The 20,904-nt window shown below is 43.0% G+C and overlaps 1 protein-coding gene across 1 annotated transcript in view; it reads right to left on the bottom strand.

The window, feature by feature from the left end:
• The window catches only part of zfhx3b (zinc finger homeobox 3b), a gene marked incomplete at its 5' end in the record, with an annotated part of 87,896 nt that overhangs the window by 44,957 nt on the left and 22,035 nt on the right, over nucleotides 1-20,904 (bottom strand). Inside the window, one exon of the mRNA XM_079169321.1 lies at nucleotides 12,634-12,865. Within this exon, the coding sequence (XP_079025447.1) occupies nucleotides 12,634-12,865 (232 nt within the window). The remainder of the gene's footprint in view (nucleotides 1-12,633; nucleotides 12,866-20,904) is intronic.

Raw genomic sequence — 20,904 nt, 5'->3', positions numbered from 1 at the left:
GCTGCAGCCATTTAATTAAAAAGCTGGGGGTAGGGGGTGGAGAGGTGTAATTCATTGAAAAGGCACAGGAAGGAGACAAAGCCTTTGTCTCCAATACATATTTTGCTAAAAATTGTCACCCATCAGAGGCCGAGCTTATATCTCCTCTGACAGCAATTCTGGAGATTTTTCCCGTCTTTGTGCTCATCTCTCCACTGTTTCCTTCTCTGTGTCTCTCCCTCTTCTTTGCTTGTTTTTTTATATTTCCCAGGAGTCCACTGTTTTCTCCAGTGGGACAGCTCCAGCGTTTTTTACGAATGACTGCGGTGGACAGACAGTGGCACTGAATGAAATGGCCCCTGCACCTAATTGTATTCCCACCTGGGGAAGGCAGGCAAGGGCGGAGGCTTCAAGCGCACAGCAATGAGGATTTATGGCAGATGGGGAGACAGCAAAATAAAACACCAAAAGGGATGGCTCCTAAATCTCATTCCCAGTGCAATATTCATTGTAGTTGCAATCGAGTGTGCTGATAGAGCATTGAAAAAAACGACTGCTGTGTTCAAATTATGGCTGTACTCTCTGCTAATATTTAACATCATTAGAAAATCATTAGAAAACCATCATAAAACCTGGGATTATGACCAGAGCATTAAACACAATGATTATTCAGTGTATTCCTTCTCCGCTTTGCCTTGGAAATGAGATTTGCTCTGCTGCGGCTATGTAGGCTAAAAGTAAGAATATTTTTCATAATTACTGTAACATTTGAAAAACATTGGCTTGCATGAATTACTATACCATTATGCCGTTGTGTTTGTCTGCCCAAAAGCAACGTTTTCAATAAGGCTTTGCATGGGATATCGTTAATGCATTTTCACGGGGGCATCAGCAAGAAGTATGCCAATATTTTACGAAACCTTAACCTTAGAAAATGTTACCAGTCTTGTGGGTATCAGAGACACATTGATGCATAGCATGCATAAACAAAGACAATGCAAAATATACAAATACACATTTTTTGGGGTGTTTTTGTCTGCGTGAACAAAACAATGATCAGGCTGCAGTGTCAAAGGTGGTGGGGCATGAGAGGGACAGCAACAGCTTTGATGTGGAGAAACCACAAACCACTAACTGAGCTTTAGTAATGGACATCAACTTCTTGAGGAAAATGTTTTTAAAAAATCTGGTTTTAAGACTGCACGTGAGAGTGTATATATCTTCTATTGTACTCTGATGTACTACTCTACTTGAAGAAATGGAGGGCCAACAGTGTCAGAGGTGAGTCTTTACTTTTTGGGATTTCTCGGCAGCACCATTATCAAGAGCAGCCATCAGCACAAAGATAAAAGATCCTAATGGAGCTGGCCCTGGTGGAGATGAAAGGTGCAGAGATGGCACACTGTTATGAATCTCTAATGCAGCCCATGTTTCTAAGGTAATGACTGACTCTCAGGCCTCTTTCACAGGCTTCCCTGCGTAGGGCCCAGGCGATAAAGGTCTCCTATTTCTTGTCCCTAAGTAGTAAGACAGTAACCCTGTGGCCCTTGCTCTCATTGGTTCTGGAAACCATCCTGAAAAGTGACGCAAAGTCTGGGAAATAAAGCATATCTGTGTCAACACTGACTTAGTCCACATTTGGAATCAGATTGAAAATCCGCTCGAAACAGTTGCAAGGTAGAAAACAATATTTCTTGTCATCACTGAATTTGACTTATGATCTATGCTACACTTCAAATGAATGGTAGTCACTTTTGACAGCAATGACAAGTGGCAGATGGCATCATTTTGAGGATACTGTATGTCCAAAATAAACATCTCACTTTCTTTGTACTATACAGAGGACAGTAAATCTTTTTCCTACGTTCAGATGCTGAAGTATGCTTGAATACAGTAGGTGACTATGAACAACGTATTCTCTTTGGGTCAAAATGAGTAGCAGACTAATGTAAGAGCAGTTCCTTGTCAAGTTTTACAGAATAATTGAACTGACACTTATGAGAAGCAATATTCTTTTGAATGCATTACTTGGCAGATATTCAGGCTTTTGTCCCTTAAACTTTGCCAGCAAAAATGATGCCCTTTGAACAACAGGGAGAGGTGAAAACACATAGTGAGAGAAAGAGCAAGTCTTCCCTCCAGTCCCTTTCACAGAACCTAATGGATTGTGAGCACTTAATGCATTAATCAATCAATATCTCTCACTGTACATCAACAACGCGACCAAGTTATGAATGACCTTTGTAACAAAAAAGGTACACTTTAATCCACACAAGATTGCTCCTAGGTTTGTAACTTGGGCCCGGATTTTATCACGCATGATTACACCTTCACATGGCAGAGGGCCATTAACAGTGCACTAAATACAATGAGGTTAGTTGTTATACAATCTTCACATGGATATGCTGGAGATAGTGACAGAGGGATCATTTTTTCAACTGCTCTTGATCATACCAAATACCAAGGCATACAAATTTAGAAATATAGGGTTGATATCCACTTTCATCATAACAAGGGCATAAATATATTTTAGCTTCCTGTGCATTATAATTATACAGTAAGAAGCAGGCTTATTCACTAAGCAACATAATAATTGCTCTGGCTTGCTCTGAGAATACACCATGAAACGTAAGTGCTCTACTTTGTAATATGGCTCAAGTACTGATTCAAAGATGGTTCCTATCTATAGATAAAAGTATATCAAAAAAACTCTCACTTGAGAGGAATCATAAGCATTGGAGTAGATTCCAATAGTTGCCCATTGAAAGTAATTTTGAGTGTTACGCTGTTGTCAAAGTCTTTTCAATCAGTCAGTCAGTCAGATTTGCTGCTGTTTTGTATTGGCCGACAGTGAAACATGGCTACAAAATAAATAACTAAGAAGTGTTGCATTATTATTTTATGAAGCTAGAAAAAAAAGTATATTTTACGACTACATTCTTGGCACACTTGCAAGACCTCGTGGCTAGACTGTCTGTGAACTCGTGGTGCAATCAATTTGAATAATTTCTCATTAAATGATTGGATTCTTTAAAACTGATAACAAGAATATAAAGATTCTCTTCTTGGGGCAAAAGTGGACTACAGACAGAGCAGAAGAAGGTGCCTTTCCCTCTCTATCTGTATCTTTTTAATAGTGTGGATTAGAAAGCAGGACAGGAAGGATTGAGTATGGTGATGGTGGGATAATACAGGATAGGAGGAGAGTGAGGTTGAGGTAATCATGATGGGGGGCATGTTTCTGAGTCCCTTCCTGAGCACTGGTGGAGCGTGGAAGTAAAGCGTGAAGACAGAGTGGAACGGACAGGAGCTGACTGCAGAGAGCCAGAGAAAAGAAGAGTCCAGAACAAGAGCACAAACTAATGCTATTGTGGTCAATGCACAATGGGTCCTGCAAAGTGACTGCAGAAGGCCCTTAAACAAAGAAAGTGTTGCCATTCGCTCTTCCTCATCCAATTAGATTCTATTGCCCGGTTTAACATGACAAAAACACAGCCCATTTTTCCTAATTCTGGCTGCCATTCTGGCCCCTGTGCTACCTTCAATCGAGTAAGCCTCTGAGCGCTGGCCTGTCTGCTCGACTAACAACGACTTGTGACATGGATTCAAACACATCCACTGTGTTCTTCACTCTACATCTCACACACAAATATGTGCCCCATCTCAGCTTTCCCAAGTGCTCGAAACATTCCCCATATACATTAGAGGAACTCATTTCCAGAAACCCACAGCCATCGCTAAGGTTAATCATTTTCAGTTCTTTACTTAGTTCCACTGAAAAATACCTGGATTTCTTATTATGTCCCCACGCAATAGAAAGTAATAGAAAGTAAAGAGAAAAACAGGCTAAAAACACAAATGAGCCGATGATCATATGCCTTTCAGTAACAATACCAGTACCTTCAAGTAACAAACAGTTAAACTAGAGTATAATACAACGAATAGATATATTATTGTGGTATTTTGAAATGGCTGTTGCTCTATCACATAATTTCAGATCACACACCTGAGTATTTCTGGACAAACATCAATATATTCTTTCAAACTAGCTATTCAAGTGAACATATATCATCAAAAATATTTCCATTTAAAAAAAAACAAAAAACATCTGCCTCCTGAGTGGAAACTGGAAACTGTTTTTATAGCAGCACTTGGTCCAACATAGCCGACTAATGCAAAAAAGGAGACTGTCCTTCCCCCTTGACTGTGCAGCGCAGCTGAATTGACTCGATATGCTCTCCTGTATGCTTACGGAGCGAGCAGCATGAAAATTGACCTTTGCTTGCTTTCAAAACAGTGGATTATTCATCTTAATGCTTCAAATTGGTCAGGGTGTTTTTTTTCTGCTGTTTCCAACTTGTTTGCCTTCTCTCTTATTACTGTATGCATGTTTGCAAATATGGTTTTATGTGAAAAGAAATATTTCAAAGAATACTAAGGGATCCACAAATGAACATGCAAAAAAGCGTAAAAGGCATAAATACACTTTTCTTATCATGTAAACAGAAAGAAACTGGTTTTGCCCTTACAGCAAGTAAAGAACTCTTTTCCTGTGCTTTGTTATTTTCAGTATAAAATAAGCACTGTGAGATCTGTCACCAAGGGATAAACATGTGCAAACTTTTATTTATTCACTATCCATGTCTGTGTCAGAGGATGTCTTGCCAAACACAGGCAGCTCTACAGGGAGTAAGTAATTAAACAATATTGCAAGTACATGAAAATAATCTGAAAGGTTTAGATTATGGGTCCAAACTTCAGATACTGCCAACAAAAATGTTTTTTGGTAATTGATTGAATTTGTACTGTTGCAATAAAACTCTTTTTCCCTCTTTATGGTCATGGTGGAACTTTATCTGTTCAGTGTGCCTTTACAGTGTAAATGAAGGCTCCTCATTCATTTCCCCTTGCGTAAATATCATCCATCACTATGCTCATCCAAGCTTCTTTGCCCCAAATGGACAGTAGGAAGAACACATTCACAGCCAACTTATAAAACAGCAGCAACAGAGCAGCGTTTCCAGGCAGACAAAGAGAGACTGTGAGAGATAGGCCATCATTTGGATCAGGAGGGACACCATAAATCTGACTGAGTCAAACAGTAAGAATGTCACAAAACAAATGCAATTTTGTCTCACAGTGTCACTTGGCAGGCGATCACATCTGGCTAAACAGACTCAGACTGTGGGCATATCTTACCCCAAAACATCCCTTCTTTATCAAATAGTGCCTTCAAAGGACGACTGCTCCGTCCGTAGCCACCACACAACAAGAGACTCTGTGCTGCATGTGCTCTGCTCATCAACCACAGCATTCTTCACAACACATGTCCTGAGATAACCAATGGCTTACTGTGTGTCAGTTTTACAATTCTCTGGAAGACTCAGGCCCCAGACCTGAAGGTGCTTTGTAATCAATAGCAGCCGACTGTAGACTACACTAGTGGTATCACACTCGACATGGTGTGAGAATTTCTGTCCTTCTGCTGATACCCAGCTACATGGGGGCAAGGGGAACAATATATGTGGAAACTAGACAAATCCAGAGTAATTCCCAGTATTCATCTGTGGAAAGTTCCCTCTAATGTCATCACCGACACACAGTAGAGCCTTCCTCCCACTCATATTATCCTTTCGTGTTTTTCAGCAAACTCATCCATTTCTCTTCACCCATCCTCCTCTCACCCTCCTCAGGTGGTGTGTAGTGTACTGTCAAGCACAGCGTGAATCAATGACTGGTGCTCACGCCCACAAGTAAAGGTTAGAAAGGTTCACTATTGAATTATTTCTGCACTTCTCTCATTGCTGCCATATGCCTGGCTGCTTTTAGTTGATGTGGTTGAGGCACTAGAGGGGACTCTTTTTGCTAATGCACTCAAAACATGGATGCCTGTGTTTCGTGTCTATCCTGTATGTGTCTGTATGGTTTTTCATGTAAGGGTGTTTTCTTCAAATGAGCAACATACACGCAGGTGCACTTACACACAGTTTGTTCACTACTCTTGCTTGTCTATCAGAGAGTAGATAATGAAGCACAACATCTGTGCTTTCAGCCAGTGTTTGTTTCATCTGCCTTTATTCAAATGGAGCCTTCGAAGTGTGAGGGCATCATGCTGCTGGATAGGGCACCCTTCACTCTCTGGTTTTATTTTGCTGTCAGCGAGGGCTATCGTCTCTGCTGGACCCAGGGTGAACTCATCCATAGCACAGATCATGCCCTTTGATCCACCAGCTCTCTCTGGGGGGCACAAACAGCCTTATTAAAAATGGCTTAAATAAAACTTTCCTAGCCTCGACTCGATAGTTGCCAAACTTTACTCCTGTTTCTTCTCTGATGCTGCCTATGGTCAAATTCTAAAGCGAGCAGCACTGTTTGCCCAATACCAAAACATAGAAACAAATGAAGAAATCTCAGTGTTTAACAATTTATTGGTTGTAGTTCCAAGACTACCTAGCATATGCTTGCACTACAGTCAATATCATATATGGGAACATGCTGGATTTAAGACGATAATGTGCGCCTTAGGCGGAAGTTCAAGTAAGGAGCGTGCAGAAAACTTTGAACTTTGAACTTAAAATTTGACGACTATAGGTAAAGAAAAGCCAAACAAGAGAAAATGTATCTGCATCGTATTGCAACAGCATGCAAGTTATTTTACGAATAAGTACAATGTGCTGGGTATGCATTCTTTGACAAAGACACTCAACTAAAGTGGGTTTGATAATGAGGGACACATACAACTGGCTCTTTGTAACTGTAATCGAATTGAAAGAGTCACTGGAGTCGTGTTAGTTACACTTGTGGAGAAGTATTTGTCAAAGTATGTGTTGACAAAACCCAGCACCGTATTCTTTAATAAGAAAAGTCAGCTGCTCATGCATTTCTCACTTAGCTATAACTGCACTGAAAATATTTTGGACATGAAAACAAACTATACTTTAATTAATCTGATGCTCTGTCAAACGCATCTCATATAAATCAGTCATTAAAGAGAAGAAACTATGTCATGCTCCGTCGTCTTAAATTGACTTGTTTCTCCTTCATCTCATGTACCTGTATGGCAGTGATACGACTGCTGCTATAATTAAACCCATCACAACCATTATGTCTTTGTCACCTAATCTATTCTCTCCTCCACTGGCTGTGTCTGTCTGGAACCACAGACTTCCCGCCCTCAGCCCTGACTGACAGCCCCTGCGGAGGCTGTGGTCACTCTGTATGAGTGACATGAGGGGCAGCAGGGCTACTGCATTACCTCCTTCCCCTCCCTCCGAGCTCCTCCTGATCCTGCCATCCAGCACCTCACACCACCTCTGCTCCGATATCCAGCAGCAAAAGCCTCAAGGCCTGAAAATAGAACTCATTAACACGTTTAGTAAGTACAAATGAGATGACTGTCTCCTGATGGACTGTCTATCTTTTGGATCAGCTTTCAAGGAGAGTGTCTGGTAATGACAAGAGAGAGGGAAACCAATATTATAATGTGCTGCCAGTCTCCTCTGAAAATGGGCTTGATGACAAGGAGAGCCTCTCGCACCCACACATGTCCTGATTCTCAAAGTGGACACCTATGTGTGTGCTCATTTATGGGTATGCGAGTTTGCAAAATAAAATATGGCGCATATTTACACCCACATGACATAACTGACGGTAACATCACACATGGGGCTTAAAACATACAGGGCACACACAAGGTGAACTCAGCATGAGTAAACATCCCAAAATACTGCATTAAAAAGCTTCACGTCCTGATTTTGAGAGGCTTTTGCTTTCAACTTGTCCTCATTGACTTTATCACTTTTCTTATTGTCGCTTTGTGTATATAAACACTCAACGTTGACATTTATGCTGCCCCTGTTCTCCTCTAAGCCAGATCAATTGGACAGGCTGGCACAACCAGCACCCAGACATTACCCGCCTTCCAGCCTGGGGGCCGAGCTAGCCAGTATTTACAGAACGAGGGATCAGTCGGGTGGGGTAGTACAAACCTGGACAGAAGACATTTTTATTCACAGTCCATCCCAGAATAGCGTGGTGGCTTTCTGGTCAATTTGCTATTACAGGATGAGCCAGCAGAGGAATTCAGACCAAGCTGGTCCATAAAGCAGGGGGGCACAGAGAAAGAAAAGACTTGATTGTGTTAGTTAGAGCAGCATGGTCATATGAATGCTGATACACAACTGGAAAATCTATAAAGCCATCATTTTGGCTTTTTAATAAACGTCTAGTCTTTTGTAATATTTTCAAAATGAAAAGTAATGTATTTATGAATTTCCTGGCACGTTCTGTGGACAGCAAACAATTTCCTATGCTGCCTCGATGCCCTTCGGACAGGGATTAGAAGGCAGGCGACTGACGGAGGCCTGACTGAGCTGCAGGCCCTCTGGGGCCCTACTCATCCGGGCCTGCACAGTCCTCATCCTCATATCCACTCTGCATCACCAGGGCAATAACCGCCTTTATTAAAAGCGCATTGCGGCAGTGTCTGTCTATACAACTTACTTTCAGATTGGCCATAATGTGGCATGTAGAAAGAGTCTTGTGGTTAGGGGCTACAATATCCTGTTTCTGGAAAGGTTTACTTTGCATTGTAACAAGCATAAATAAAGGAGGACATTCCAGAAATGGCTACCGTCTGTTTCGCTCTTGCCCGTGGGGAGTAAAAGCCCAGACTTTGGCCATTGCATGCCATCAGAGCGTGGCCTGGCTCACCTCTGATTTTACCTGGCTTTAGCAGCTTTAACTTAGCCACTGAACATGCAGATAGCAAGGTATGATGGAGTATGAAAGCAGGGGAGAGTAAAGCCCTGTTAATAAGTTGAAACAGAGCGCTTAGAAGCAGGGGATACAACTAAAAGATGAAGGCATAGTTCAATAGAGTGCATTAGATATTAGTAAGAGTACTTTTTTTTTGTTGACAGATTGGATGTCAACATAACCTGTCTGCCTTCATTGAATCTCAATGTGAGCTGCAAGGTGTCATGCCAATCTGAAAATATGAGTGACTTTTCTCTATTTGCGTTATTAGTGTATTTTTCTACGTCACAGCTTTTTCAGAGCATCTCAGGAATTATGCATGAGGCAGAGAGGGAGGCATGAGGGAAGGGAGGAAAAATGCTTCTGTTGTCAGGACAGGCCTTACTATTTGGTGTGTGACCCTGAAAGCGCACCCCTTTTAGCAAAACAAACAATGGATCTCATTTTGGATACCACTATTATACCGTAATTTGTATGCATCCTTTCGTCTCATTTTCATTTAATAATGCACACAGCTTCCCTGCCCAGTTTCTCAAACTGGTCATTAAAAGTACTGATCTAAACTGGAGGCTTAAGTTCCACTTACAAGCGCTCCAGGTGTGGTGGAGGAAACAACTGCAGAGTCAAAGTAAGATGACCCCTTCCCAAACAAGTCTTTGCCCTTAAACACCCAGGCCTGTATGTCTCCACAGACAGGAGACAATGACTGGTGGCTGCCCAGGCGGCCCCAGCCCCAGCCTTCTCCTTCCCAGCCTCCTCGACTCACAGACAGGGATTTCCTCCTGCGATGAGAGCCAAGCCGTCACAGCCCAACGATCAAGGGCCTGCCATCTGTGACTGAGGCAGATTTACAGCAGGAGCTAATCCACACTGTCAGCCACGTTCGTTCTCCATCTCTGCCTCCTCCATACACATAAACGCACAGACGTTTGCCACTGAAAAATACTAATATTTTACCCTTATAAAATGTTCTTGCCTGAATCTCATTTTCTCTGTCTCACACACACACACACACACACACACACACACACACACACACACACACACACACACACACACACACACACACACACACACACACAGAGAACAAAGCAAACATTTCTCGCAGAAGGGCATCCACCCTTCAGTGCAATTTAACTTTGCCCTTTTTAGAGGCATGATCTCATTCTGTTCTACGCTCAAAAAATAACTTTGATAATTCTTCAATATTTCTATTAAATGTTAAGAAATGAGAAACCTCAATGTGTCATTGAGTTATATGCCCTGGTGAACATCATTCATTCAAAATAGGGTCATCATACGCTCAAGTGTCACACAAGCTCTCACACGCAAGCTCCCTAAATTTGTATCCCCCACTTCTTTTGCATCCGCTCCTCCATTTTCTCTTGTTCTCCATATATCGGTCACTCATACGCACATATCCCGATGCTTAAGGTTGTCAGCAGTCACCATTAACCCTACGCTTGACATCAACACGACACTAGGTTATGCCTTTTCTCTGTAAGCACTAAGCCTGAAATATATTTTGTCCTCATGCTGTCAAACCAGCTGTCCTCACAAGTGAGTGCTTTATGGGAGTTTTAATATTTCCCTCCCGCCTTCTCTGTCACATACATGTCTCTCTTTTTTGTGTCTACCTGCCACCTAGTAATGAGCTGCTATCCTAAAAAGTAGAAGGCAAGCACTGCTGCAGACAGCGCATTCGTTCAAGTCAGTGTTGAGCTTCATTCAGTGATCTCTGCATACAGGGCAGCTGTGTGGGGCTGGGGTCCCTCTGTGGTCCCTTTGTTTCCCCACAGAGAAAGGGTTAAAGAAGACAAATGGAGGCGGGGCCACACAGCAACATGCTTAAGCGGCACAATTTCAGTATGAGCAAGAATTAAAACAATGCAAGCCTTTTATTCCTGTGTTAGTCTAATTAGAAAGAAACCTCATTTCTGCTGCCCTTGCTCTCCTTGGACATCCAGCCCAGAGGAGATAAGTGGCAACGAATCCCTACAGTCTGCTGCCTCTTTATAAGGGGCATTAATATGCAACGTTGTGAAGTGTAAAACACATCAGATCATGCATGAGCTAGCCAAATTGAATTCCATTGCTGTCATAGAAAGGTATCAGTTGACGTGACGGATTTAAGGTGTGAGCTTTTCGGGGAAAGAGAAGGCTTCATATGTGTTGCAAAGATCCCAGGCAGGCTACAAGCTCAGCACCTTACACGAGCAGAGACCACTCGCAGGATCACAGAACAGCAGCATGCGAGGGAATTACTGTCTCGGTGACCCAGAAATCCAGGGGCAACTTTGTTTTAACAAGCCAGAGAACGTTCCACCACTTTAGCAACTATGCATCAACCACAAAAAAAGAGCCCTGTGCCACAGAAGAGCTAGCGAATAGGAAATTAAATATTACACTGGGAGGGAATGGTTCAGCTCTAGGGGAGGGGAGGGTTTATCTGTCTGCAGCTTGTTGTAACAGAAACGAATGAAGGCACCTTTTACATTTTGTTGAATGCTGGTCTGCTCAAGTAGGTTTATTGTAATTTGATGATGCTCTGCAGGGGAGTAACTGCTGTCTATGTGTGTGTAATGATACTACCCACACACAGCCCCACTGCAGGGGCCCATTACCTAACCTAAAGCTTGGATCCCTCAACCTGGCACAAACATGGGCATCTAGCAAATCAAAGATTAAAAGAGAAAAGAGGATTGATGAACATAACATCTGCATAAAAAACAACAACCAAAAAACATTTTTTGACAAAGGACAACAACTCTAAACACAAAAATAGTAAATTCCCAACCCCCAACCCTTTTAACCTAAATGGCCCTTCCTCCTGCCTTTGCATGTTCGCCTGTCCACTGTACTGTAGTCATTAACATATTTGGAGTGCAGCGAGCAGAAAGCTTAATTGTCCCTAATTGCTCGGCTAAATATGTTCTCTAATGATTTGCTTCAGATCTGTGACTGCCTTTTGCGCAATTTCCCGGCCGCTGGCTTCATTATCCCTGCCTCCTTGGAACAAAGCATCTTCACAGGCTGGCCTCTCTCCCCCCCCCCCCCCCCCCTGCATAACACAGACAGCGAGTATGTGTGCGAGGGAAGTAATGGTTCCCTCTTGGAGGGACACACAATAGAGCCTCTTTGTCAGGGCAAAGGAGTTAAAGCGATTGGAAAACCAAATCTCTGCTAAGAAAGAGTGTTAATTGACCACAGCTCACTCTTCCTAATCAGTCCATAATAAATGAGCAGCCGAGGCACTTTGTTTCCGTCATGCTACTGTTGTTGTAGCTGTGTTCTTGTTGTTGTTGCAGCTGCTTGCTGCTGTTGTTCGGCTCCTCCTTCTTTGGCCTTAATGCTCTGTCTCAATATATCTTTGATGGCTGAAAAGAACTGCTCCCATTAACAGGGTTCACTGCTTTTGCTGCTGAAGGCCGGATTATTTTTGTGTAAATGAGATTGACCTAAAATTATATCAATATCAAAAATATACTTGAAAAATAAAGTTATTGCAAGCAGATTAAGTGATATAACTCCCAGGAATGTTATCTCTGACAGAGTAAAAAAGTCATACTTGTGTGGTGTAAAATGCTGTTCTTCCTATCTAACAATAATAATATTTGAGTTTAGTACTACCGTATTTCAATCATGGCTGTTTCATAAAAAAACAACCCAAAACCTCATATCTATGGGGGGGGGGGGCAATGTAAAATGAAAAGAGCAACAAATTGTGAACGCACATTTTGATAACTCAGACGTATAAGTGTCTCAGCGGAGCGATGGATGAGTGTTTATGTGTACAAGAGACAGAGCAGCAGAGGCAGAGAGATCAAGAGAGTAAAACAAAGGCAGACACATATAAAGAGATCCTAACAATAAAGTGCCACAGGGGCAGTTTCTGACCTGTATCAGAAGAAGAGCATTTGCGAATGGTGAAGATGGAGCTGAGGTCCTCCTCCTCCTCCGGCAGGCCCTTCTGCAAGCGCTGAAGCTTCCTGAGGCTCTCGCTGCGCTGGTGCTTCATGGAGCGCACATGCTGGATCAGGTTGAGCTTGGCCTTGGTCGAGTAGTTACACAGCACACAATGGTAGTAGCAGGCATCACCCTCCACAGCATTTTCGTGCTGCTGCAGGTGCTGTGGGAGGGAATGAAAAGAGAGAGAGAGAGAGAGAGAGAGAGAGAGAGAGAGAGAGAGAAATGAACATGGAGAAAGAGAGAGAGGGAAAGAGAGAGAAAGAGGTTATTGTAGATGGCAGATAGCTGGCTAGGCACCACCGACTCACTTTCACTCAAACAGTTGGCAAATGAACAAATCAATTCCCAATCACAGCCCTGTTGTTTAACATCCAGACCTCTTCCACTTCAGGACAACTGTTTGGACTGCGCACTTTGTCTGCGTGAGTGTCTGTATCAGCGGGCTAACAGGACAGGAGAGGCCTAGGACGCACGCAAATCTCAGGGGCACGAGCGCAGGCAGGAATCGCATCAGCCACCCTTCAGAAGCCGTGGGTCTACAGCCTCACAGACGGAAGGGAGCATTGATCCCCTTCACTCAACAGAAGCCTCCCGTCTCTGAAAAGGAAACTCCAAACATCTGCTTGTTTCACGCATGGAATACTAAATATTGATCACGGCGAGTTAAATCCTCGCTCTCTTACAGAGAAAGAGAGGCAAAGTGAGCCGGTGGTGAGGCAGGAGGGGGATTTAGTACACTCTGAGAGAAACTGGAACATTCCACAACAGGAGGACAACCTTTAGAGGACGGGACATCAGCTCTAGTATTGACCTGTCAACCCCAGCACTTCCTCCAAGGCTCAACAGCAGGCCTAGTCAAGCCTTCAGCCCATCCTCCGCGGTGTCACAACATGCCTAACGCCCCGTAGTGACACCATACCACCACAACCTCTTGTCACACCACAGAGCTCCAATCTAATTACCTCCTGCATGGCTCAATCAATGATGCAAGGCCAACACAATATGGCTGGGCCTGGTGTCAGCATCAGTTATTGACCACTATCCTAAAGCATCACACTGATTCTTTCTGAATGTTTACCATGAAAGCCTCAGACTCGGTATGGCCACTTGTGTCATGCTTGTCATGTGCTGCTCCAAATATCAAACTATGGAGTCTCGCTGTGGATTTCCGTGGCTGCGATCAATGCAAATCACCAACATTTTTCCTCTTTTTCTTCTAATCTTCTTGGCGCCCATGTCTCTTGTGAGGCATGCTGAGAGAACAAAAAAAATATAGTGTATATTTAAATATGTGTTATGTATGTCCCACAAAATATTTTCTATTTAATAAATACATGTAAATTAAACACTATTGGGGACATTTAATGGTAAATTAATTAATAACATCTGCTTTTAACCAGGAAAAATCCACTGATGAATGTAAAGGTTCAGAAAACTGAACCTTCATCAAGAAGAAACTGAACTATCTTCTCCTGCACTGGATGGCCTGTTTGGCTGACTGGAAATTGTAAAAGCATTGGGAACATTAGACATTTAACCACATTACATCTAAATCAGGTGTTGACAGGCTAGTGGAAAAAAAGCCATAACAATATTATGCTTCCCTAAAATGCTCTTGTCCCTTTCTCCTAATGTTTAATTTTCTGGCAATATTGTAATATTGCTATGGGGTTTTCTGAGCTATTGTGTTTCATTCTCTTTGGTTTCATATTTCTCACTTCTACACCTAAAATGGGCATTAAGACACCGCTTCCAGGAAAAGGAATAAGAGTTTTTTTTTGCTCTCTCCTTTTTGTGAGCCCCACAGCTCGGTGTAATAGAGTTATTAGGTGATTGTAAGAGGCTCTGTGTCTCTGTGTGCTCTCCTTTCTCGCCTCATTTTAAGCCATCCATGATGTCATGAATAGGTGTTGCAGGATATTGTGGGAGCACTCCTCCTTCTCCTCCTTTTCCTCTGTGCACAAATATTGCATCAGAACAAAGGTAGAGAGAAACCTGAGAGACAGATTCAGTTATAGATAACAGCAAATCCATCAAGCAAACTGCCTTTACTCATAGCAGATGTCTTGAATTAAAAAAAGAGAGTTATTGCCGCAAATGACTCAAGGCTCCAAAAAAAGAAGGCAAGTTTAAAAAAATGACAGCACCTGACCAAAACTTCAAAGATAGTCCCAGGAGGTAAAAGAAAATCCTGGGAGTTTTATAGTTTCCCATAAAAAGCACAGGGTTTATATAGGAGTGAACCTGAGACCGCCTGCCCCTGAATCGACCATAACTCACTATAAACCTGACTGGCCAGGAAGATGGCCTCAACAGAGCTCAAATTTGCCTGCCCCAGTGCTTGTAGCTCTGTCTACAATGTCAAACGGCTACACCTGTAAACCACCACTTTCACCATCTCTGCACTGGCTATGACCCAGCAGAGTCTGGGACATTTTAAAGTCAGTGAACGAGATGAGGCGGCCCCTGCTCATTTAGTATTCCAGAGAGGACTGATGCAAAATGATACCATAGTGCCTGGGAGCACAGCATAGCTTAGCCCATGAGTGCAAAACCCCTCTGATCATCACACGCACTAACATGGACTCTCACTGGATTCCGTAGGTATTATCCATAGGATTATAGCTAAGAGCACAAACACAGTATGGACACAGTACCCCCCCCCCCCCCCCCCCCACACACACACACACACACACACACACACACACACACACACACACACACACATTGAATGTGAAACATAATAATGCATGAGACAGGGCCTATGTCTGTTTCCTATGAACCTGCAATGAAGCCCCTAGTTGATAAATCACCTCCAACTGGAGTGCAGGAATTTGGCGGCTTAATGAAAAAGTCATGTTGAGCTGGGAGGAGTTGGTCGGCCCGGCTCTGGGGTTTCTAAGCGCCCTATCGAGGCCCCAACAGGAGGGGAGCTGCGGAGCATAATGGGGGGAAGCTGGCGGGGTCAGTCGCATGGATTCAATACCACTGCACTGTCTGGGAATTTACAGCATTCATATAGGAGATTCAGCTGAACAAGTATGAATGTGTGACTGCCTAGAATACAGTGATGTACTCAAGAGCAATTGGGCATGGGAGACATGCCGTGTGCATTTGAATGTACTGTATGTGTGGTCTGATTTACCAGATTAGATCACAAAGACACATTAATTGTAGGTGCAAATACTTCAGTCATATTTCAGTTATACTGCAGTATAGGAAAGATGCAGTCCGCTACAGTAAAAACTGAGGTTGGTTGAATAACCCTAAATTATACTACACCACATTTGATAGTTTATACATTTTAAAAGATGTTCTTAATTAGATTTAACATGAGAGATCACCTTCAATCTGTTTTTTGTTCTACTGAAAAGCCCAGTTCTAAGCTTCATTTTACACTGTGGTGATTTTCATAGTTTAAAAATGCAATCATGGTTTTTCAAGCCTCTCTCTTCCATGGAGCACCTTATCTCTTACTGTGGAGGCTGAAGAAGTGCTCTGTGCTTTTTCAGGTAAAGAGGGACAGGGGCGGTGTGGGCACCACCCCATCCTCTCTCACACAACTCTACAGCGCACCTTGCCCTCTGAGTGGGCAATACACGCCTGTATCAGTTTCACCACCCACCCACAGCGCCGCATACATCTGCATTTCCATCCACTTAAATGCAAAGTAAAAGTGCACCTTTAACACAAAACAGTGTGGTTGCTGAGAGAGTCCAACTAACACAAGATAGAGGTGGGTATTACTGGAAGGGTGGAAGGGAGACAGAGAGCCAGTAATTCCAAAGAATGGCTCCCAATGGAGCAGTATAATACAGCATGTACACGCAACAAACACATACAACAATATAGACAAAAAGGACATCAGAAATGTACACACATGCATATGCAGTCTCTCACACACAAAGCCACATACCATTACGATCATTCCCTAATTTCCACCATTAAATTTGGCAGTGCTGTTAATACAAAATTAATGCATTAAAACAGATGACTATCTGTGAGCTAAATAGCTATCAATTCTAAGAGAGCTGCCAAATTCCCTCTGTGAGAGAGCCTGTGAGTATCTGCCGGGATATTGCTTTCTAACTGTCCCTCCATCCATATTCTCAGCACAAAAAGCTGGTGTCTGCGTGTATCTATGTGTGTGTGCCATGGGAAGCTTACATGGTTTAGAAAATTACAATTCACACCTGATGCCATGCAATTCATTGGATTAATGTAGACCTGTCTCCTTATTTGAATGATAAGATTGTATCCTCTGAAATCACAGAGGTAGGAGTCAGGTAGTAGTTTTCCCTATCACCTGGGAAGCGAATGTACAGACTAGTCCTTGGCTTGAAATGTGTTAGAATAAGTCAAGCAGCACCTTTGTTATTTAAACATAGTGATGTCATGGCAGCAATCATAACCAGTGAGGTAACTCTATTTCACTCTGAAGGGAAACAATGTAATGTGCCTTTTAGGTTGAAAAACACACCATGACCAAAGGGAGAGGAAACACCCTTGTATGGGTTACTCACTATATGACAACTGTGGCCATACAATGTACCCATAGAGTACATGTATATATATACTATCCTATTGTATCCAAAAGAGAAAATATGAAAAGTAATTGTCCAAGCGCTGCCTAATTATGAAGGTTATAAATCAGGATTATTTTAAAAATACATATTTTAATGATGAGGATAAAGTTTGGAGTTGGGGTCTAGACAATGACCATATTTAATGACCCCCGTCTTCCCAGCAGCAGTGTATTTGTACATGTGCAGAGGTTTGTTTCTCATAAATCTTAACTCTGGGATTCCCCTGGAACGTAAGCAAGTTATTTAGGAAAGCAAAGCAGAGTGACTGGAGTCAGGGAGTGCTCGCAGTTTGGCCTGTGTTTCCCTGTCTGCCAGCAGCACGAAGAACAGCTCCAACCACAGGCCCCACTGGGTGCCAAGTGCGGTGGCTGCTTTGAATTAGCCACTGCAAGCTGCAACATGCCTAAAACTTAGGTTGTGGATTAAGGGGACTGTGTATTTCAGGCTCAAACTGCCTACCTACTGCTTCCTGAACCTCATCCCCACCCTTGTCCTTTCTTCTCCTTTACTCTTCCTAATCCCTGCCACCTCTCCACCGCATCCTGTCCCTCTGTCTCAAACTCCATAATGTGCTAAGTTACTTCCTCTACTGTCTTGCTGTAGAAATGATCCATCACTACCAGTGAATAAAAACCGAATACATATTTGTCTCTGGGAGGGAATAGAGAAACAAAATGGACCTCTGTGTCGTAAGGGAGGGCAGCGAGGTAAAGACGGATCGCTGTATGTATCCTTGGAGAGGATGACTTAACACAGGCCTATGAAACAAAGTAGCCGGGGAGGGGTCATGGAGACACTTAAAGACAATATAGCTACTGGTGCTCCACACCCACCACTCTTACTTACTTTAACATTAAATAAAGCAATAATTATTGAATTCCGTTTGAATGAGTAAGATGCTAGAAAGTAAACAATGGGAACATAATTGCGGGGGGAAGGTAATCAATGCAGGCAGTCATTTGGGCCATGTTGATTGTGCAGGCTGCTGTATGTGTTTAGTGCGTGTGTAAGTGTGTGCACATTTGTGGAGCCGTTGCAAATCTAAGGTGATGCTAAGGGGAGTATGTGCAGTGACAAGGAGCTGAGTAATACACTCTCCCATGCGCACGCACAAAACAAGAGTTGGGTAATCCCTCCTTCAATAATGACCCAGGGCTCTAAACAATAGTTCTCAATCAGCTGATCGATGTGTCCACATAATTCATGTGCGAGACACTGTGTTTGAAAGGGGAAGAGGAGGAGGATAAGCAAGCGGGCGGTAGAGAGATCAATGCCCTGTGTGGTGATAACGAGCCTGGGCCTATGCCCACAGGAGCCCAACACTGGCGTCCAGGGTCTTTCTCATTAAGAACATTTGGATAAGCATGGCTATACATACATAATGTGCACTTCTCATGGTAGCCAGATAAACACATTTCCCCCCTTCTTAATGAGCTCGGTCCTGCTTTTGTGACACACAGCGATGACTCAAAAATAGGCAGGAAATGATGTCAATATCCAAATAAGAAAAAAAGAGTAAAGCAAATTAACAGCAAGCTGTTGGCCTCCTCTTTCAGTAGCTAATTAACAGCTTAACCTCCTGGTGCTTTTATGAAAGCCATGCTGGGAGGAGCTTGCCAGAATTGCAATACAATGAGTCTGCCTGCAGGAGGCGAAAGCAGGGTGGAGCCATGGGGGTACCCAAACAACTGTTACAGACACTTGATGACATGTGTAGTGGCAAGGTACCATCTGGAAGCAGATTGGGGCAAATCAGGACCTGCCCTGGCCCTTCTCTCCCATTACCCAGAGCACTGAGTCAACACCACAACCCTCCATTTTGGACAACGGTGACAATAATTACATATACAGGGCTGGGGAAGATTTTTTTTTCTTCATTTTAGCAAAACAGTAGACACACAGCAGGCTGAAAGTTTTAGATTTTGAGTTTGAATCATAGTTAATTGCATCAGTGGTTTACTGACACTTTTATCACAATAATAACTCACACATTAGCTACACAATACGAAACAGCAATATCTCTAAAACTCTAAAGGCTACAATGAGATTTTCATAAGAGATACAGAAAACAACCAGGTCTGTGAACAAACAACAACACGTGGTTTCTGCAGCCACAACAGCACCAACGTAACTTCTCAATACTCCACCCCGGTATCTGACTATTCTTCACAAGCAGACAAGGTGACTGCATCCAGAGGCCACTAATATTACTCTACAAACCACTCCCTGTCTTCTGGCTAAGAAATTGGGCCGCCATGCAAGATTTAAATATGAATCACGCGCCAGTGTGACAAGTCGTGTACTCCTCTTGCACTGTGGATCCTGTGTTGAAGTATGCAGCTTTTTCAGATGCTTCCTGTGAGGGGTTGCTGTTTGCAATGCAAACCACAGCAATACCTGTTAAGTTATCAATCAAACAGAATCGTCTTGTAGATCTATGACTTCCATGTGATTTAGAGGAAAATCTCAGGAGTGTATAAAAGGCACCGCACTGTGTGATCAGAGCTATATAGGGCTGCTACTGGCGGCGCGTGTGTGCATACTACATAAGAACAACATGACGGACTACCTAGATCTGGACTCGGCTGTACTATAGGTCACTGATGTGTTAGTAGGCTAAAGGCAGAGGCAGCCTTGCACCCACACAGCTGACAAGAGTCTCCAACACCTTACTGACTCTCATTTGTCACTTGCCAGCCGGCAGAATGGCCTTGTGGGCCAGCAAAAATCTTGGCAAAGGATTACAAAAAAAGAGTTTGGAGAGGGCGGAGGTGAAAGAGCCCTATAAGAGTGAGGGAGACGGTGAGTCGGGGATAGGAGGGTGCTGGATTAAGATACAGGCAAACACCACTTGTAATGATTAATGCAGTCAGTGAGAATTAAATTCAGAGCAGGAACATTACCCAAACACAATTAGTCCTCGAGAACAAACATTACACTCTGCCGTGAATGCAGATTCATTGCCATATTATTGTGAGGGAGTAGCCATCAGAAGTCAAAAGGACTCCGTCAGTAAAACTTCTAGAGAGTCAATGTTAAGATTATGTGTCCCCTTCCCACCTTGTGGGCTACTGTGATCCAGAAAAAGCCCTTAAATGTGTGCCCACTGCAGTGGGGGTGACCATAAGCTATACTTACTGAACTGCAGATCTGCTCACGCTCTAGCTTCTAAGCCTATTGTCATTAGCTGATCTCCTGTTCCACGTTTTCGCTGATGTAACGGCAAAGAGGAGACACAGAATACAGTCTCCTCAGGCTTGTATTATCTAGCTTTCACCCCTGGCGTACTCAGTTTGGTAGTGTAAATATTTCATTACCACATAATTGGTTGCTGCTTCAGGCTACTGTAACACTGTATGTTTTCTGACTATCCTGTATCCTTTTTATGTAAAATTCATAGAAATGTGTTTTGGGGAGAGGGTGTTTGAGATCTCATGAGGGGAAATATTACTCGCACAAGCTTTCTAGAGAAACCAGCTAATTAAGAACAGTGATGATGTGCTCAGCCAGTGTCAATATTTAACCCAGTCTTACACTGCTATCTCTATTAGAAGCACTGCGCCGACAAAAGGAACAACATGGACTTTGAGAGGTCCTCTTCTTAAAATGAAAA

Source organism: Pholis gunnellus, assembly GCF_910591455.1.
Source record: "Pholis gunnellus genome assembly, chromosome: 1".
Lineage (NCBI taxonomy): Eukaryota > Metazoa > Chordata > Actinopteri > Perciformes > Pholidae > Pholis > Pholis gunnellus.
This window is presented reverse-complemented; position numbering and strand designations above follow the sequence as displayed.